Source organism: Canis lupus, chromosome 8, assembly GCF_048164855.1.
Source record: "Canis lupus baileyi chromosome 8, mCanLup2.hap1, whole genome shotgun sequence".
Classification (NCBI taxonomy): domain Eukaryota; kingdom Metazoa; phylum Chordata; class Mammalia; order Carnivora; family Canidae; genus Canis; species Canis lupus.
In genome coordinates this window covers 20,377,057-20,396,642 of record NC_132845.1, presented here as the reverse complement: position 1 = coordinate 20,396,642, position 19,586 = coordinate 20,377,057, and the positions used below count along the sequence as shown (strand labels likewise).

The following is a 19,586-nucleotide window of genomic DNA, read 5'->3' as shown; positions in this document are numbered from 1 at the left end:
AACTTTGCGTGCCACGCTGGAGTTTGGATTTTTTTTCCTGTAAGTGCAGGAAGTCATGGAGCAATTTAATCAGGACGATAACATCATCAGCTTTGGGCTCTGGAAAATTCATGCTGGGGGAAAATATGGTGGAGGAAATATTTGGGGCAGGGGCAGAGACAAGGAAACCAATTAGGAAGGCTCTATGATAATGCGGATATGTGATGAAAGGAGCTGAGGGGCGCCTGGGTGGCTCAGTTGCATCCAACTCTTGGTTTCAGCTCAGGTCATGATCTCAGGGTCCTGAGATCTCCCTGTCAGGCTCTGCTCAGCACAGAGTCGGCTTGTCCCTCTGCACCTTCCCCTGTGCACATGCTCAAGTGCTCGCTCTCACTCTCTCAAATAAATAAAATATATTTTTTAAGCTGAACTGTAGGATAATAGCATTAAGGAAAGAAGAATAAAGACACTTTTACAAAACTTGTGTACTTTTTAAAAAAGATTTTACTTATTTATTTGAGAGAGAGAGTGAGAGTGAGAGTGAATGCAGGAAGGAGAGGGAGAGAGAATCCAAGCAGACTCCATGCTAAGCTGAGCATGGAGCTCAGTCTCCCAACCCTGAGATCATGACCTGAGCCAAAACCAGGAGTCAGATGCTTAAGCCACTGACCCACCCAGGTGCCCCACAAAACTTGTGTACATTAAAAGAATTTTTTTGAAAGTGGAAAAACATGAATACACTGGAGAAATACAGTATTTAAAGGTATTGAACCCCCTTATAAATAAATATAAAGGTATGCGCGCACACACACACACTGTCAGACTCACATTCCTTAATTTGCCTTCAAGTTTTCTTCAAATTAGAGAGCCTATTACAATTGATTGTTAACGAAGTACAATGCTTAAAATTTCTGAAAAACCCATGTTACAGTTTTGACATCTAAAGAGAGTAACTGACAAAGCTTTCACAGAGTTTTAACAAATAGGACGGTGTCAGTCTCAACTGAGATTGTGATGAACTTTTGCTTAAAACTTGGTTTCTCTGTGGAATGCACCATGATTTTTTTTTTTTTTTTTTTTTCAGAAACAGGTCCAAGCTTTAAGGAACCGAATCCAATTTCTCCACGTAAGTCTTTATGCATCTATTTCGAAAGGAAGCCTCCTGGGCTTTTTATAAGAATGAGTTGGTTATGGAGCATTTGGCAAACTTTGAGTTTTGATAAGAAGACTTATGCTCTCATTCCCTGTCTTCCCCCCCCCTTTTTTTTTTCCATAATCTGGTACTTTCTCCTTTCCTCTGTCCTTCCTTCATCCTCTCTTTTTTTCCTGGCTGCCACTTTTAAGGATGAATTTGCTGACCCACTGGCATGTGTGGCCTTCATGGGAAGGCAGTAACTTAACCTAGCTTTAGAGAGAGTTCGTTATTTGCACACTTATATCAGTTGTGATCTAAAAGCATGAATTTAGGGGTGCCTGGCTGGCTCAGTCGGTTGAGAGGCTGCCTTCAGCTCAGGTCATGATCGCAGGGTCCTGGGATCAAGCCCCAAATCAGGCTCTTTGCTCAGCGGGGAGTCTGCTGCTTCTTCTCCCGCCTGCTTGTTTACTCTCATGTGTGTGCTCTCTCTCTCAGATAGATAGATGATAGATAGATAGATGGAAAGAAAGAAAGAAAGAAACAAACAAACAAACAAACAACCTTATAGCTATGGAAGTGGTTTGCTTTACATCATCAACAGTAGCTCCCTGCTCAGAGAAGCAGTGCTAAGAGAACTAGTTGCTGTGTCTTCAAGACCATCTCTTGTCCAAAGGGGTGGGGGGGAGGGAGGGGTCTATGAGAAAAGGGGAGGAGGGGGAGGTTGTAAGAAAAAAAGAAAGAGACCAACTACTACAAAATAATGCATTGAGGTTTGAGCCAATTTTATCACTTTGTATGGAAGAGAATTCTGACCAGAAAATACTTAGGTGCCTTGCCCACAGTAATAATTGGCATTCAGGCAGGACTAGAACCTGGGCTTTCTGGCTTTACACCCAGAGCTCTTCTAGATGATGTGGCCTTGTGGGGGAGAACCTGTGCTTTTTTCCTTCCCTGAGAACTCTGTGTTAGTCTCCATGGCTGACCTCATCACATACACAGAACAGCCTGGCGAGTTCCTTTACGCAAAGCACTAAACTTTTCTAATGAAGTGTCTTATTTCAACAATATCATAGAAGAGTATCCATGAGCCCACAAAGGAAGACTTAGGGACATATTTCTCTCATACTTTCCCAGCCTGATTTTCATAAATGACATCTCCATTTTTAGAATTTCAGGGGAGTTTTAACTAGAAACTTTCAGTCATGCCCCAATTTTGCATCTGTAAGCATAGAAAGGCAAATCATCTTTTAATATCTACAGGCTAACTTAAGTTGAATTGATGGTTTGGTTCAACTTAACTTTTGGAGTTCTTCCCAGTTCATACTTCCCTCAGGATCCCCAGACCTTTTACAGACTTTTTTTTGTTCACTTCCTACCTTCAGCAAGTGAAGTGGTTCTATCCCCATTTCCAGAAGTTAACACATCAGAGGGATATGTCTAGAAAAGTAGCCACCAGGACTTGGAAATTCCAAAATTCCAGCATCTTCACTAGCGTGGCATTCTCTCCTGAGCCCTTACAAGTTCTGGGGCTGCCTGGGGCGGGAGTTGGGGAGGTCACATTTGTCTATACAACTAGATCTTTTAACACTGAAGTGAGATGAAAGGCAAAGAGATTTAATTTATATAGAAATCAGCTGGAGTCACTTCTGACTCAAGAGGAATGGAGAAATGGAATTGAAATACTGGGGAGATTCTATACCTTAAATTTATATTTAAAAAATAGACACCTCAGAAATTTGATTCTCCTGAAAACCCCTGTCTCTTGGAAACTGGTTTTAACTTCTTATAAGTGATTCACAGAAGGTAGTTCTCTTAAATGAAAGGAAATGTTCTATTTCTGTTGCCTGGAATTAATTTCAAATATAAACATCTTTGCCAAGTGGAGGAACAATTGGTTCTATTTATATGTTTTGCTGACCATAAAACTGACATCATTTCACATCGAGAAGTATTTCCGTCCCCCTCATAGAAAGATCACGATTGGAAAAGTGTTAAAAAGCAGGTTGTTTAAAATGACACAATATATAATTGTTAAGATGGAGGGTTTGATCTGAGGGGACCAGTGAGATGTTAGAATCTATAGGAATAGTTGATCCTTTCCTTATGTTTCTTCCTTGTCACCCCTTTTTTCCTGTTACCTCTCACACTTGTAAATGTCCATGAAAATGTTTTTGTAGAGTATTTGAACTGTGTTTTCTGTGTTTTCTTGTCTCGTTGTTGGAAGTGTTTGATGAGTAAGAAACAGTGCACCACATTTTGGTAATGGGTGCTTACTTCATTTTCCAAATAATCTTCAAACTGAAGATATCTTGGAAATCTGATCATTTCGTTTTTTCTTTTGAGAAAAAAAAAGTGTGCAAGTTTCAAATACATTGCAGTTGTTTGGAACTCTCATTTTGTCCTCATTTTCTTAGTCAATGCCCACCTTCCTGACAGTGTTTGTGTAAGAAATACAGAATTGCAACATCTGGTGCAGACTCACTGAAAATATGTATTGGCTTCCCTTCCTTATAGCAGTTTTCCATGGTCTGGACACCCTCACTGTGATGGGCATTGCGTTTGCAGCATTTGTGATTGGAGCACTCCTCACAGGGGCCTTGTGGTACATCTATTCTCACACAGGTGAGTGTGACCATCAAGTATTAGTTGGTGTGTGTCCTGTGTGTCTGCCACACAGCAGACTTTTCAGTGTTTTGTTGCATGGATGAATGGATGGAATAAGGAATGAGAAAGAAAGGTCATTCCCGCTGTTTGTGCATGTACATATTTGGCATCAATTGGGTTTTGCAAAAATATAGTTTGCTTTAAGCACCATTAGAAAAGGAATGTTTAAACTATGTTAATTGCAATTGAGATGTTGGTGAAGGCTGGCTACTAATAAAGCTATTTTGTGGTTAGGGTTTAATTAAAGAAAATTGATGTAGACAAACTAGAAATATAAACCCTTCCCTCAAAGCTAAAGACTTCAGCACAGACATGAATAGGCAGGAAGTGAAAAAGGAAGCTAAGATTTTACTACTATATTTGCCAGGAGGCTGAGCACTGTCCCTAAGAGTCCCCAGTCTCAATGGCTTAAACCAGAATTTCTTGATCCTTTTAAAGTCCATGCCATGTCCTCTTTGATAAGCATAAAATTCTCGTCTTTCTTCTATAAAGTTATTTAAGTTTTTAAAATATATTTTCATGAGTTGCAAACAAATAGAAATAGTGAAAGCACTTTGTTTTGAAGCTGTGTTCCTCATCCAGCAAAATTCTGATGTGCCCCTTCTCTTGCCCTTCCCCCCTACTCCTGAGGTTGAAACATTCTGGCCTGAACAGAGAATCTGTTCGCACCCCAGCACACAATGCGGACCTGGCAAGGGGAGTTTAGTGCAGTGGGGAAGAAACAAATGGACTGCCCTTATGTTGCTTCTTTCTTAATTTCCTTGCAGATAGATATAGGGAAGAAAGACATTTTAGGGTACGTCTAATGAGCTAGTTGGGGTTTTATGTCCTTGAATACTTACAGTTTACACTGTAACCCAGGTAAACTGTGCTTGGTTGCTGAGAGGCCAGCGACAGGTTCAGCCCTTCTGTTTAGAATTTCATTAATTTTCCATTGAACCAATGAGTGCCATGATCTTTGGCTTTACCTTGGGCCATTCAGCCAGACAAGCTGAAAAGATGACTGCTTTAAAAGGCAGAGAAGCACAGAAGGGCACTTTGAGAAGTCATATCTTAATCCTTACCAGAACTCTCACTTCAAATATTGCATCCTCCTACTGAATCATTTTAGATTATGGCAAGAGAAGAGATCCTTTTGTGCCTAGCATAGAGAAGTCACACAATCCAAAGCAAAAGTTAAGGAAAGTGTACTTGTGGGGCTTTGAGTCCTCAGATTATTATTCCTAGTCAGTGATGTTTGAATGAGGTATATTTCACATGAGAGAGAAAATAGGAGTCTTAATCTCAAATGTCATGATTCTGAGGATATACAAACCTCTGTGAGTCAGCTTGAGAATACTCTTCCTCGCGAACAATTCATACAAGCACCAGAAGGGACAGCTTTTAGCAGAGTAGCATTTTAGAATAAATAATATTTCATAGGAATACTGACACATTCAGATCTCACACCAGCCTCACAATCTTTCCCCAATCTCCTGCATGGCTATGAGGCTCCAGCGCTGTTGGCAGCTTATGCTGTATATTGGGAATGAACTTGAAACTATGCCAAAAAAACTCTGTAGTCCCGAGGGTTTTATATGGGCTGGTTATCCACCTATGCTTAACATGTGCCTGCCCAGCCATGACTAGCCTTGGCCATAGAGCTACACCCTCAAGCCCTGAGAGTTCATCTCAGGCCAGGTGAGGCCAGGTCAGGCAGGAGGGCTACCACATGGCCCTCACTGTTGGCACACAACCCGCTGAACTCCCTCTGATAATCCCAGGCTCTTGTGTGCTAGCCAAGCTCACAAACCTGATAAAAAAAGCAAAGCATGGTTTTATGGCATTTATTGCTCTGCTCATTAAATTCCAAAGTTTATTGTTCCTGCTCCCTTCCCCCAACAAACCAGAAGGGGAGGAGTTTTTACATTTTGTTAATAGAGAAATGGGTTTGGAAATAGATTAAAGGAAAAACTAAAAACCCTTTCTGTTCTGGCTTCCAGCAATCTAAACTATGCTGATTTGGAAGTTAAAAGGTTTATAGACACTGTCATTTGGGCTCCACCATCTGCTAGCATTACATATGATACAGCTTCAGAATGACTTTTTACTAAAATGTGTAGCCTCTGGTTCATTTTAAAGACTCTCTGAAGGAAAGCCAACATCATGTAAGTGTGAAAGAGGCTCACTTCCGAGCTCGGTGGTACTATCCTGTCCAGAACTCCTTCAGTTTTGCACCTGGATCAGCTAGGCAACAAATTTAAATGAAAAGAGATCATAATGCAGGAGCCCGTGGAGAGAAGTTTGTGTACAAACACAGACTCAGTGCATTCAATTTCCACAATAATCTAAGCTGTGGAACTCAGACCTTATATGGTATAATTTGGGGGTTCAAGTTAGCATCTGCCTCTGAGTCCAAAACAATCCTTAATTTAGACAGATTCTCTTTGATTATGCTTTCCCTTCCATCTGAGTACAGAGCACAAAACCAAGTGATGTGTTTGAATTGCGGCTCTCTACCTACATACCTGGAATGTGTGTTAGTCTAAGGAGCTGAGTCTCTACTTTTTCATATCATAGGTTTGGGCACCACGAAGGATACTTCCTTAAAGCTCTATTAATCCTATTCTGTTTGGAAAACTCAAACTTACATTATCTATTAAGATTTTGCAAAGAGGAGGAGCAGTTGGAATGAGAATGGTTCTGGAAAGGAACCTTAGAATCTTCATGTTCCTGAGAGCCTTGCTAGTCCATGAAGGGTTTTTTGGGGTGAGGGGTAAAAGTATTTACTTTTATTTTGTAGTTAAACTTTTTAGCCTTTAAACTAGCCTACGGCAGTATATGCATAGAGTTGAAAGGCTGAAATAGTTCTATGAGACTTGTTATGAAGAACATGAGTCCCCTACTGCCCGAATCCCTTTTCTCTCTCCTCAGAGCACCATTTTTTACTCTTAACAGATTTTTTTGAACATTTAATCCATGTATCAAAATAACAGTATAATATTGCTACTTCTTGTCAGTTTTAGGTCTTTTCTGTCAACCTCCTACAAGGGAAAATAAGAATTTAGTTCTTTTTTTTTTTAAGCCTGTGCCCCAATTATGCATTCATGCCTCTGACTGCCCCCCGATCCCCACCACTCTAACAGAATTATACTGAAATTTTGGGTAGGCCAGTATTTACTGTTTACATTATTATGACTACCAAAATGCTAATCACACTTTAGCTATGTAATATTATTCCTTCTACATGATATTTTTTGTTTGTTTTTTCGTTTTTTTTTTTTTTTTTGAGAGAGAAAACATGTTGGCAGGGGTGGGTGTGGTATGCACATAGAGAGAGGAAATCCCGAACAGACTCCTTGCCCAGCATGGAGCCCAATGTGGGGCTCTTTTTAATTTTCCCTAGAATTAATGATTATCTCTACATACACATAGTAGCTTAGTTTTCTGTATACTTCTCACACTAATTCATCTGTTGGCACTCTGTCAGTGGATTCGGTCTCCTTATAATACATTCAGATATTCTTCTGATTCATTTCCTTCACTCCATCTTTCCTGGAGCCTTCTTACCTGTTCCTGTCTGAACTGGTTGCCCTTTATGTTTGGACACTGCTGTCTTCTTATATTCTTTCACCACTGTTCTGGGGGTTCCCTGCACTTCAGTTCTGAATGGCCTGTATCATGTTTCCCACGTCTTCGTCCTTTGTTGAAAGGGCACATAAGAAGTAAATATTTGTCATACCTGTTATATCTGAAAATATCCTCAGTTTATACAAACACATGGTAGACAGTTTGGCAAAGTGTAGACTTTCAGGTCATAAATAATTGTCTTTCAGAATTTTAGAAGCATTCCTCGTTGACCTTTAGCTCTGAAGATTGCTTTTGGGAAACTCAAAGCCATTCAGATTCCTGGCCTGTTTTTTGTTGTGGTTTGGTTTGGTTTGGTTTATTTTTTTATGGAAGAAATTTTGTGATAGTCCTTGATTTAGGTGTATTTTCATACATTATGCTGGGCGTTGAGTCCTTTCAATCTACAAACTCATGTCCTTGAGCATTAAGATTTTTAGAATTATTTGTTTTCTCCTGTTTTCTGTGTTCTCTTATTCTAGAAATCCTTTTAGAGTTGAACCTCTTGGGGCACCTGAATGGCTCAGTCAGTTAAGCATCCGACTCTTGATTTTGGCTCAAGTCATGATCTCAGAGTCACAAGATCGAGCTCTGCTTGGGTTCTGCACTCAATGGGGAGTCTGCTTGAGATTTTCTCCCTCTCCCTTTACCCTTCCCTTCTCTCTCTCAAAAAAAAAAAAAAAAAATTAGGGCATCTGGGTGGCTCAGTGGTTGAGCATCTGCCTTTGGGTCAGGTTGTGAGCCTGGGGTCCTGGGATCAAGTCCCACATCAGGCTCCCCACAGGGAGCCTGCTTCTCACTCTGCCAATGTCTCTGCCTCTCTCTCTGCGCCTCTCATGAATAAATAAAATCTTTTTAAAAATTAGCTTTTTGAATGATCCTCTTTCTTTTCTGTTTTCTACTTTTTTCCTTAATTTCTAAGAGATTTCTTTATCGTTTAGTTTCCTGCTGAATTTTTAAATACAGCATTCAAAATTTTAAATTCTAAGACATTTTTCCTATGAATTAAAAATATATGTCCATTTTCATCTCATGGGTATAATATCTCTCTGAAAATGCTAATACAGGATTATTTAAGAATGAGTAAGTTCTGAGCTTGTGGCTCGGAAATAATGATTATGAATTTCCCTTAAGATAATCTGGCTGGGCTTTATTGAAGAACTCTTAATAACACATCTTTAGATCTTTCTCTTGAGCTCATCAGGTTTTCTATAAAACAGGTTTTCCTATTTTCTAATTGGAAACTATAGATCTGGGGATCACAACATTCAACGTACATGACATTCATTTAATCCTCTTTCAGGTGGGTTCTCTGCTCTTAGCTGCCCTGGTGTTGGTCAAATTCTGTTTCATTTTCTAGAGAGTAAACTTCCTGTCTTCCTCCTGATTGAGGAAGGGCAGGGTCCTCCCACACAGAGTAGAGAAGGGGATTCAGGGAAATTTCACTGCTCCTTATACAGGAGTCAGTTACCTCCAGTGCTTGCACCTTCATGTTTACCCTCTCTTTTAGGGTATCTGATGCCATCATTTCTTAAGTTGTTGAGGGTTCTAACTTGGTTGTTTCTCAGCTTTTCTTATGTTGGCTTAGGTTCTGGCTCTCTTAAATCTGCTAGGTCACTCACCCATTTCTTCCCCAGCTTGTCTCCACTCCTGGTTTTTCTTTTTTTTGGTCGGTTTATGTCTTTTCATTTTGGTGAGATTTTCCTCCAAGCCTCTCTGTGGGTTGCAGTTTTGTACTAGCTAATGTTTCAGTCTCTTGATATCCTAATTGTAATTATTTTGGTAGCTCACCCCATCATAAGAGTGAACTAGACTACTTGAAGTTTAGAGAAGTTTTCAGTTGCTATTAATCCACTCAAAAATTGTGCCTCCCCATTCTCCAAGCTAAAAGACTTTCCTTTTCCAAACAGATTCATGCAGGAGGATGGGTTAGATGTTGTCATCATTTATCTTCATTTAAACTTGTGTTGCGGCTCCTGAACAGAATTACTCAAAGTCTGATGATAATAAGAAGAAGAAAAAAGAAAGGGGGTTCTGGGCAGGGGGAGGGGGCACCCTCCATGTACCTGTACAGCCCTTGGACTTGAAGCTCTAGTTCAACTGTTAGTCCTCTTATCTGAGCCAGATATATTAACCATGTTTCCCTAACCCCTACTTTCCCAGGGTTATTGGTAAGAATGCTTAAGCAAGAATGCATGTGAAAAGTCTTCTGAACTCCCAAGTCCTACAAAAATATAAGATACTGAAGGTTTCTCGGATGTGTAGGCAGAAAAAAAATCTAAGAGTGGAAGGAACACTGCATTTCACAGAGCAAAATAAATGCTGAAGTCTCGAATTAAGTGTGCCTGTCCCTATCCCTCAGGCTTCTCTTCAGCAATGCTTAGTTGAACATACTTTGTGTTCTTAAAGCAAAAGTCAAACACACCCTTAGGTTTACCTGAGTCAGGTCAGAGTTTTTAATTAGGAGCATCTGTGGAGGCCTCAAATGTTTCTAGAAGTCTGAAGTTTCTTCAGGCTCCCAAGTTTAGTCAGAAGAGAGAAGCAGCAAGACAGATATGACTAAAGTAGAGAGCGAGAACTCTGGAAAACAGTGTAGAGGGTCCTCGAAAAGGTGAAAATAGAGCGATTCCATGACCCAGCAATCGCACTAGTAGGTACTTCCCCCAAAGATACAGATATAGTGATCTGAAGGGGCACCTGCATCCCAGTGTTTAGAGCCGCAATTTCCGCAGTAGCCAAAGTATAGAAAGAACCCAGATGTCTATCAACAGATGAATGTATAAAGAAGATGATGTATACATCTTTATATATATATATGTATATATGTATGTATGTATATGATGGAATATTACTCAGCCATCAAAAAGAAGAAGAAATCTTGCCATTTGCAATGACATGGATGGAACTAGAGGGTATGATGCTAAGTGAAATAAGTCTGAGAAAGGCAGTTATCATATGACCTCACTCATGTGGAATTTAAGAAACAAAATAGAGGGTCCTAGGGGAAGAGAGGGAAAAATAAAACGATGAAATCAGAGAGGGAGACAAACCATAAGAGACTCTTAACCATAGAAAACCAACTGAGGGTGGCTGGAGGTGAGGGGTGAGGGGTGAGGTGTGGGGGAGTGGGGTAACTGGGTGATGGACATTAAGGAGGGCACGTGATGTGATGAGCACTGGGTATTACATAAGACTGATGAATCACTGATCTCAACCTCTGAAATCTAATACACTATATGTTAATTAATTGAATTTTAATTTAAAAATGTAAAAAGTAGGGGTCAAGAGACTTAAGTCCCAGGGATCAGAAAAGATGCAACTGGAACAGATGGGAACACACCCTGGTGTGACTGTAAAAATGGTAGGATCACTCTTTGCACCCACATGCGCAGGTTAAGTTAAAGTAAGATAGCTGCAAGGGGTGCCTGGCTGGCTCAATTGATAGATTACGCAGCTCTTGATCTTGGGGTCATAAGTTGGAACCCCACATTGGGTATCGAGATTACTTAAAAATCAAAATCTTTTTAAAAAGAAAGCCACAGAAAACCAAAATGCAGGTGCAAATAGGTTAACCATACTGCAGGAATATAGAAAGAAAGTAATACGACATTTTGAAAGGTTTTAAATTCCTGCCTTGGGGGGCACCTGGGTGGCTCAGTTGGTGGTTAACAGGTGGTTAAGCATCTGCCTTCAGCTCAGGTCATGATCCCAGGGTCCTCGGATTGAGCCCCACGTTGGGCTCCCTGCTCAGCTGGGAGTCCACTTCTCCCTCTCCTCCCTCTGCTTGTGCTCTCTCTGTGTCTCTCTCTGCCAAATACATAAATAAAATCTTAAAAATAAGTAAACCAATCAATAAATTGCTACCTTGGAATATTTTCCCCTTTTCTCATAAATTACAGCAACATTGAATTTGCCCCTCCTACAGAGTTTGCCTGCAGAAGAAAAGTCTTGTAGCTTAAATTTTTGAAACTGACACATAGTGATTGAAAATTTCTATAAACCAAAGGTAGTCTCGTTCACTCTCCTTACAGGAGCAAGCTTGTTAAATAATTACACTGAGGATATCAAGAGATTGAGACATTGATTGGTACCTAATCGCAACCAACACATAGGCCTAGCCGACAGTATCTTTTTCTTTCCAGCATCAAGTAATATTAAATCTGAATCACCCCCAGGCATATGGTTTTCAATCCAATGCTTAAGTATCTTCCAAGAAAGAGATTCCGTAAATTCCCCTTATAACTAACCAATCCCCATAATCAGCAAGTTCTTTTCTCTGTGACCTAAATCCTTATTGCTACCATTTAAACTCATTTCCTCATGTTCTGCCCTCAAGAGAGATAAAGAACAGCTGTCTGCTCTTCTTTATAATAATCCTCTTTGGGTGATATTTGCAAACATTCTCCTTTGGGCTAAATGATTGAGATTCCTCTCACCTTTTTTTTTTTTTTTTTTTAAGATTTTATTTATTTATTTATGAGACAGAGAGAGAGAGAGAGAGAGGCAGAGACACAGGCAGAGGGAGAGGCAGGCTCCATGCACGGAGCCCGAAGTGGAACTTGATCCTGGGTCTCCAGGATCACACCCTGGGCCGAAGGCGGTGCTAAACCACTGAGCCACCCGGGCTGCCCCCTCTCACCTTTCTTTAAAATTCTTCTGTTGCTGCTTCCCTATAGAGCCTCTCCGTGTTATTCACATCATGTTGTGATGAAGTTTCTTCCCCCCAAAAAACCAAATAAACAAAAGTTTCTTCCCCACAACCTGCCATGCTGAAAGATACAGAGATAAGAATTTGGTTGTAAAGGAGACTGCCAAAGAGGTGGCAGGAAATCAGATCTGGACAACTCCATGCCAAGCTAAAGAAATAAAACAGATTATCCTTTAAGAAATAGAATTTTCTATTTCTGAAAGCATCTTTGGCAATAGCTCAGCTCAGCCACAGGCAAATATGCAAGCTGGGTAGAATTAGTTCTAACACACCCTTCTCTGAATGCTTCCTCCCCCATCTCTCTTCCTCAGTGGGGTTTGAAATCTTAGGAGCAAAGTGTGAAGACTGAACACATTTCTTTTGAGGGCCAGCTATGATGTTTATGAGCAAAGATCCGTCCTTGAACTCCTTACATTTGCTAAGTGGGCCTACTGTGCTTCGTCCTGAGGTCCTCACTGCCCATCTTCTCTAGAAGTAGGGTGGTTTTGTCTGTCACCCAAGGAATGTGTTAGAGAAAGTCAGTGCTCCAAGAAATTGGAGGTCACTGTGATAGAGAAAACCAAAGGGCTCGTCTCAGAAAACCCAGGGGAACTCCACTGACTTTTTAAGCAGAAGCATCTGCACATTAAATTTTGTTTCTCATGTGACTTTTTCTGTAGCACCATTTCCATTTGATAACGAAAAACTTTGTCTTAATTTCTCAGAATGTAAAAGTTTTTAACAATTTGGTTATATTGAGAAATCTCAGGTCTTACATGTGAAAGCAGCCATCATGGTAGAAGATATTTTCAGTATTTCTGGGCAGATTCTCAGATAAAGATTCTCCTTAACTTGGCACATTGTTGGCTCAAAGTCAGAAGATTTTTTTTTCTAATTTTTTTCCCCTATCGTATAATTGACACACAATGTTACAGTAGTTCCAGGTATCCAACATACTGATCCCACAAATCTATACATTCTGCAGTGTTCCTCCCCAAGCGTAGCTCCCATCTGCCAGCATATAACAATATTTTGAAGTCAGTAGACTATTGGGTTAGGTTGACTTGTCCACCATGGTGAAATGCATCCTGCAATTTTGAGTATAGGCTTCTTTGTTTTGTTTGAGTGTTCATTTTGGACAGTGTTTTGCATTAGCACAAGAGTTTCCAAAACTGGAAGTTGAAAGACCTTTTTAATGGGCACTGATTAAAATAAACTGGCATGGCAACAAATTATATTTGGCAAATAGACATCAGAAAGCAAATATTCCGACTTCCTGGGCAGGGAATCATACTGGCACTTTTCCCGACTCTGAATAATCAAGCACATGTCCAGTTCTGGATGAGATACTTGTTCATTGTCATGAGGCAGGGCCATCTTGCTTTAGCTGGTTGTCAAGCTGAACAGATGAAGCCCAGGTGAGCCAGAAGGGGATAGTGGAGTGCTGATTCCTCCTGCTTTTCTGACGTATCCTCTATTTAAATGGAGAAAAGATGTTTTAAAATGTGCTCCATGCACAGCCACATTAGTGCTTCTAATTGATAACATAAGGATCCAGCTGGGTGTGGATCAACATGTGGGTTTAAGGGAGCTGAATTTTTAAATATATCACGAGTTGTTCGGGTCTCAGGAGGCTTTTGGGTTTTTTGGGGGAGGTTTTTTTTTAATTTTTTTATTTTTTTGGTGTGGTTTTTGACATAAGAATAGCTGAGATTTGATTTCCTTCTAGAAATAAGCTCTCACTCTGGGGAAAGTGAATTTCTGGCAGAAAGTCACTGTCATTGAGGCAGCCTTCCCCATCTTTAATTACATCCATCCATGCAGGGTAGAGGGCAGTGCTGGGGAGGGTCCAAAATATAGATTGCCTAAAAAAAACAAGAGTGAAAATACAGTTTTTCTGCCTCTGAGGAATATTGGCCCTCTCTCACCTCTAGCCCACCAATCCCAGAAGAAAAGATAATCAGAGGAAATCCAGCACAGGCCAAATAATGCAGCAAACATATAAATGCCCCGAGGTTGATGCAAAAATGTGTGTTGGGTTGTGTGGTTTGTAAAATGGGTGACAGAGAAAGCTGTAACCAGATGCAAGGGCATGAGCCAGTTCTACATTTTGCAGAGCTGCTTTTTGGCAGAGTCTTTTGAGGGGCCCCAGAAAAGGGATGGAAGTAACGGGCTAAGATCCTGTCCTTGAAGAGCAGAGCCTTTGCTCTGTGAGCTTTGTTTTAATGAAGCGGCCAGAGGGCTGCTTATCTCTCTGGCTGATAGCTGTGTATTTCAGCTTGACAGGAAAGAGGAGGCTCATTCATAAACAGACCTGGCCCTCTGGGGCTTCCCACATTGCAGGGCGGACCAGAAGTTTATTAAGTTTATGCTGTGACTTTTCAGAGAAAATGCAGTGTTTTTCATTAGAGAGCGTTGATCACTTTTCCCTACACAAAGCCATTTTTTGAGGGCTGCCCTGAGACCATTTTCGCTGAAGAAAAGGCTTAGCTTTCGGGCCTTTCGCAGTGCTAAATGCAAACCATGTGTGTGACCCAGGGGTTCCTGCTCCTCCAAAGCACTGCACATTTGGCAAAAGGAATGGGTTTAGTTAAAATGCAGTGGGATGTGTAATGAAAAGTGGGATGCTTAATGTGTTAGGAGGTATTCTCACTGCACCCCCAGTAAACTGCAGGGTGGAGGACGTCGTTCCCTGGCAACCACAGTCCCCCCTGGACGATCAGCTGAACTCCTTGCCCGAAAGGTTTTCCTGAGAATGGACTTGTCCGACCTCCATTTCTCAGGTGGGTTGTGTGCTTGGGCCACACAGCTCTCTCTGCTGCAACTATGGCAAAATCCAGACTCACCAACCCCATGTGGAGCAAGTATATTCAGAAAACGGCCCCCAGACTTCCAGGCCTCCCTTGTCTCAGCCTAAAGGTCTCACCCTCCAAACCCCACGGTGTCTCTCTAAGAAGGGCTAGGACTGTGTTTCCTGAATACCAGGCCTGGGCTGTTGGATCACATTGTACAAATGGTGGTGGTTTCTTCAAAGGTCCTGGGCACTGAAATCCTGGGGACTCCGTGTCATCTATCATGGCCTTAGTCACTAGAGCTGCCCATCAGTCAGCTTGAAACAGTTCGCTTTTCGCTACGCAAGAGGTTTTAAAAACAAGAGGAAACTTTTTTTTCCAATACAGAAATTTCTTATTAAAAAACTTGGAGGCCAACATTGAAAGCATGGTTTGTACACAACATTTTTGGAAGAACAAAGTGAATACAACCAAATATATTAAAATGGTTTCAATTACCGGCATTGACACAAAATTAGTGCAAAAAAAAAAAAAAAGCCAACTACAATTGCACAGATAGTGGCTCTTGGATCTTGAAAGTGAACTTGATCTGTGACCTCTCCCATTATCCAAGTGAGAAATGAGAGCTTGGGCTTTTGTCTGTGGTTGACTGTGATACATGGGACTCTTCTGTTCCATCGGAGACGAAAATCATAACTAGCCTCCTAGCAGACGTGCCCTGAAGTGATCTTGTCAGGGATGCACTCGTGTAACCCGCGTCTTTCTTTGTCCCTTGTCTTGAACCGCAGGGGAGACGGCGGGAAGGCAGCAGGTCCCCACCTCGCCGCCGGCCTCGGAGAACAGCAGCGCGGCCCACAGCATCGGCAGCACGCAGAGCACGCCCTGCTCCAGCAGCAGCGCCGCCTAGCCACCTGCCACCCCCGCGACCAGGCCGAGGGCCCAGCCACGTGTCCACGCTTGCCAGCCTTCGTCGCGGTGCCCTTGTAAAGAGAGGGAATGTCAATCTAAAGACCACCTGTTGTACTCCTCCCCCCCCAGGGCTAACACCCCCACCCCTGGACTTCTGTGCCACACTAGAACTCCCGGGGGGAAGCCACGGTGGTGGCCTTCTCTGCCAGCCCCGCACAGGCTTGGGGGGTTTTCAATGTGAAACACATGCCAGTTTTCAAAATGCTGCTTTGTCCAGGTAAGACTATCCATGATCTGGGGGCCCGGAGACTCACCCTGACTCAAGGAGTTGGTAAGAGGATAGTAAGCAGACGGTAGGACCAGTGAGGAGATCTGGCCAAAGATTCTGGTATAACCGAACCAAGATGTAAAACGAAAGGAATACTTCAGGATTTCCTGTGTTCCTTCACGTCTAATTTGCACCTTCTGGACGCACACTTCTCACTTTGCTGTCACACCCTCTCGGGGCTGATGTTGTGGCTTGATGGGTGCTGCCCCCAGGGACCGCATCCTGACACGAATCACAGCAACATTCCTTTCTTGTGCCCTGGGCCAAAACCAGTGCTGATGACTTTATCAGCATTCCCCCTTCTCCCACACCCGCACACCGACTGCAAAAATGTCTTAATGCAAGTTCTGTGATTTCTTGATAAGCCTAAAGAAATTGAAAATAGCCAAAATCTAGGACTGCAGATTTGTGCCCATTTATGACCTTGTGCTCTGAAAAACTAAATCGGGGCAAATGTAGTTTTAAAGTAGAAGAGGAATTTGCACAGTAATATATATGCAAGTATAGGTATAGACTATGTCATCTGGCACATTCGTTTTCTCAGTTAAAAAAAAAAAAAAAAAGAGAAAATTCATTCCCCTTTTTAAAATGTCCTGCGCCTCAGAGTTGGAAGTTATTCTTAAATGTGTTTGGGAGAATGAGTGTTTCCACTCAAAACACGTCAACCTTTTAAATAGACCCTTTTGTGAAAAGCAAAGCTTTTGCTCGTGCATTGCACGGCAGATCCTGTTGGATTCCGGTTGGTTATCTGAACAGTGTCACCAGTTCTGCCAAGAAAGTGCTGAGATCTAGGAGAGGGCACTCATGTGGACTGCTTTAGTTCTCTTGCCTTAAGTATATTCCGAACTCAAAAAGGATTTGAGGTGGATTTTATTAAAATGGAATAATATGATGCCACTTTGCAGCTAAAATAAGCTCAACTGATACCTCTGTGTTAAAAAAAAAAAAAAAAAAATGCCAGAGGGAAATTTCCATGCCAATACATTTACTACTGAGGATAGCTTCACTGCAAATAAATATTAACCTTTTTCCAGAATTCTCCCCAAAATGACTCAGAATCCCACAAACAGAAAAGGCCAAACCCTGCCCACAATATTCATAAACAAATCTCACTGCCCTTAAAATAAAGAGTTGTACCTAGTTCTCTGAATGGAACCCTAAGTAGAAAATGTTGATGGCACCCAAGACCTGTAGGCAGTGTCTGTCGGGCACATGAGTCGGTGGAGATACTGGGAGTCATTGATATGATACTGATAGATCATACTAGTCGCTGCTAGGACAGACCTATCACCAGTCATAGAGCAATACTCTGATTTGAGAAGTGTAGATACTCAATCTGGATAATATTAACCAAAACAAATTACTTGAGAGCTAAGATTTCCAGGCTGTCTACGTTGATTTCTTGAAAATTTTGCAGATTGCCACATACAAATGAAGATAGGAGATTAGAGAATTTATTTCCTTCAGTTAACTTTTTAACACAAGGGTATCAGAGTGGAGGACTTAGATGATGCTACCTGTGTTTGAAAATAATGCGCTTTGCCTAACCTTCAGCAGAATGTATTGTTTTAGCATATTCTATGTATAAAAAAGTTTAAAGATGTCTTCAAAGAAGACTAGAGTCTTTAAGTCACTTATAGCTATATTTTACTACAAAAATTTGTGTATAAAGATATATTTAAGTGTTTTCGATAAATTTAAATTACTCCATATGAAATGTTTAATTTCAGTTACTGTGAATTCTTTTGATCAGTTCTTTGCTGTTTAAAAAACCCTTTCCATCCTGTTAAAAAGAAAATTAGCCATTAAGAGGTATTAAAAGACCCAAATCTTCAGATGGACAGGGTTAAAACACTTTTTGTGATTATATTTAAAATGTATATTTTTGAGAGAGATGCTACATTGCCAATGAGTTTATAAATAATTTAAAATTAATCTACAAATTTATGGATGCAAATCAAAAGATTTTAAAAGAAAAGAAAAAACAATCACCTTTTATTTGTTTGGATCTTACTGTCAGTAGTAGTATTCAGATCAAGAAATCCGTGTTGGTAAACCTGATCCCATGTTTAATTGGAGAGTGGACGTCAGTAAATATCTCAGAAATATTTCCAAAGAAAGTGTTATCTCCCTAGCTTCGTATTACATTTCCAGTTGCTTCATACTTCACAGTTTCAGTACAAAATACAAGCTATACTTTATAGCAAGTTCTGCGATTGTCTTTAAAACTGTTGTTATATTCCAGTTAAATGCTTCTGTCTACAGTCTTTTCTTACTTCTGCAGGCTACATCCTAATTCACAGAGGCCGTTTTGTTTTGTTTGTTGTTCAAGCTAAACCGATTGTTGAAATGCTCTCAACACCCAAGGCAGAGGGTCTAATACCCTGTAGCTTCTCACCACAATTACTCTGTATTTTCAAAGTGAGAGACACCTCTTCTGTTTAAGCTGTCCCTGTAGCATTTTCTACACAAACAAACAAAAATGGTCTTTTCCTTGTCTGTAATAAGATTGTAAACCCATTTTCTGTGTGTGTTCTGTAGTAGGCATGATTGTGGGTGTGTGGGGCTGCGCACATGCGTGCCAGTCTTTTCGTACTGTAACTACCTCATGGCGTGAGTGATGGTTGTACTGCCGGTTGTGTTAACAGAGCAAGTTTTGTTGGGCGAATTGTGTGTGTGTGTGACCTTTTTTCCTGTTTGTTTTATCTGGGGGTTGTTCATGAAACTGACAGATGTTTTTCTAAAAAGGACTATTATCAGTTTCCAAATACAATACTTCTCTCTTCTGGTTTTTCCTGAGTGAGCCTGATTTTGTTGCTGTTTTTCATCTATCAGGGTAAAAAGAGTACCCTTGAAAATCCCTGTGGCCAGTTTGAACACCCCTGTTGTATTCTTTTCTCTGTTCAATGTGTTGGCGATTTATGAACATGCTTAGATGTATAGTTTTGATAACCACAGTTTTCAGTCCTTTATCTGTGCATAATAAAAAAGATATATATCAATTTATTAACGTGTGTCTCGTTTGTCATCATTAAATTCTACCCTCAGGATGATAGAACTTTTTCCTTGTGGCTTCTTTTTTTTTTTTTTTTTAAGATTTTATTTATTCATGAGAGACACAGAGGGAGAGCCTGATATGGAACTCAGATCCCAGGACCCCAGGATCATGGCCTGAGCCAAAGGCAGACACTCAACTACTGAGCCACCCAGGTGCCCCTGCCTTGTGACTTCTGAATTGTTCATTTGTTCCAACTGTGTTGGTGTGGAGTCAGGACTGAAGAGCCTAAGAGAAAGAACTAACTCAGAGCAGAGGGAAAGAATGGATAGACTAGAAGAAATGACACCAGGAGCTGTCACTGTCTCGGAAAAATGTGGTGGGAGACTCAGAAGTGGATATCAGCCCCTGAATCCATTCCTGGCCTTTCTGTCAACCTCCTAGAACCAAGGGCTGAGAAATAATAGTATTGGCATCTCCAAATAACCCAG

The 19,586-nt window shown here is 41.0% G+C and overlaps 1 protein-coding gene across 6 annotated transcripts in view; it reads left to right on the top strand.

Annotated features, from left to right (window-relative positions):
• TGFBR3 (transforming growth factor beta receptor 3) overlaps nucleotides 1–19,106 on the top strand; it is a 194,068-nt gene extending 174,962 nt beyond the window's left edge. For 4 of the 6 annotated variants that reach the window (XM_072834462.1, XM_072834465.1, XM_072834463.1 and 1 more), the window contains 3 exons: nucleotides 1,064–1,105; nucleotides 3,629–3,736; nucleotides 15,652–19,106. In XM_072834462.1, coding sequence (XP_072690563.1) covers nucleotides 1,064–1,105; nucleotides 3,629–3,736; nucleotides 15,652–15,770 — 269 coding nt within the window. In that variant the 3' untranslated portion in view covers nucleotides 15,771–19,106. The remainder of the gene's footprint in view (nucleotides 1–1,063; nucleotides 1,106–3,628; nucleotides 3,737–15,651) is intronic. The other 2 variants (XM_072834466.1, XM_072834464.1) reach the window with 1 other exon arrangement.
• Nucleotides 19,107–19,586: the final 480 nt, after the last annotated feature.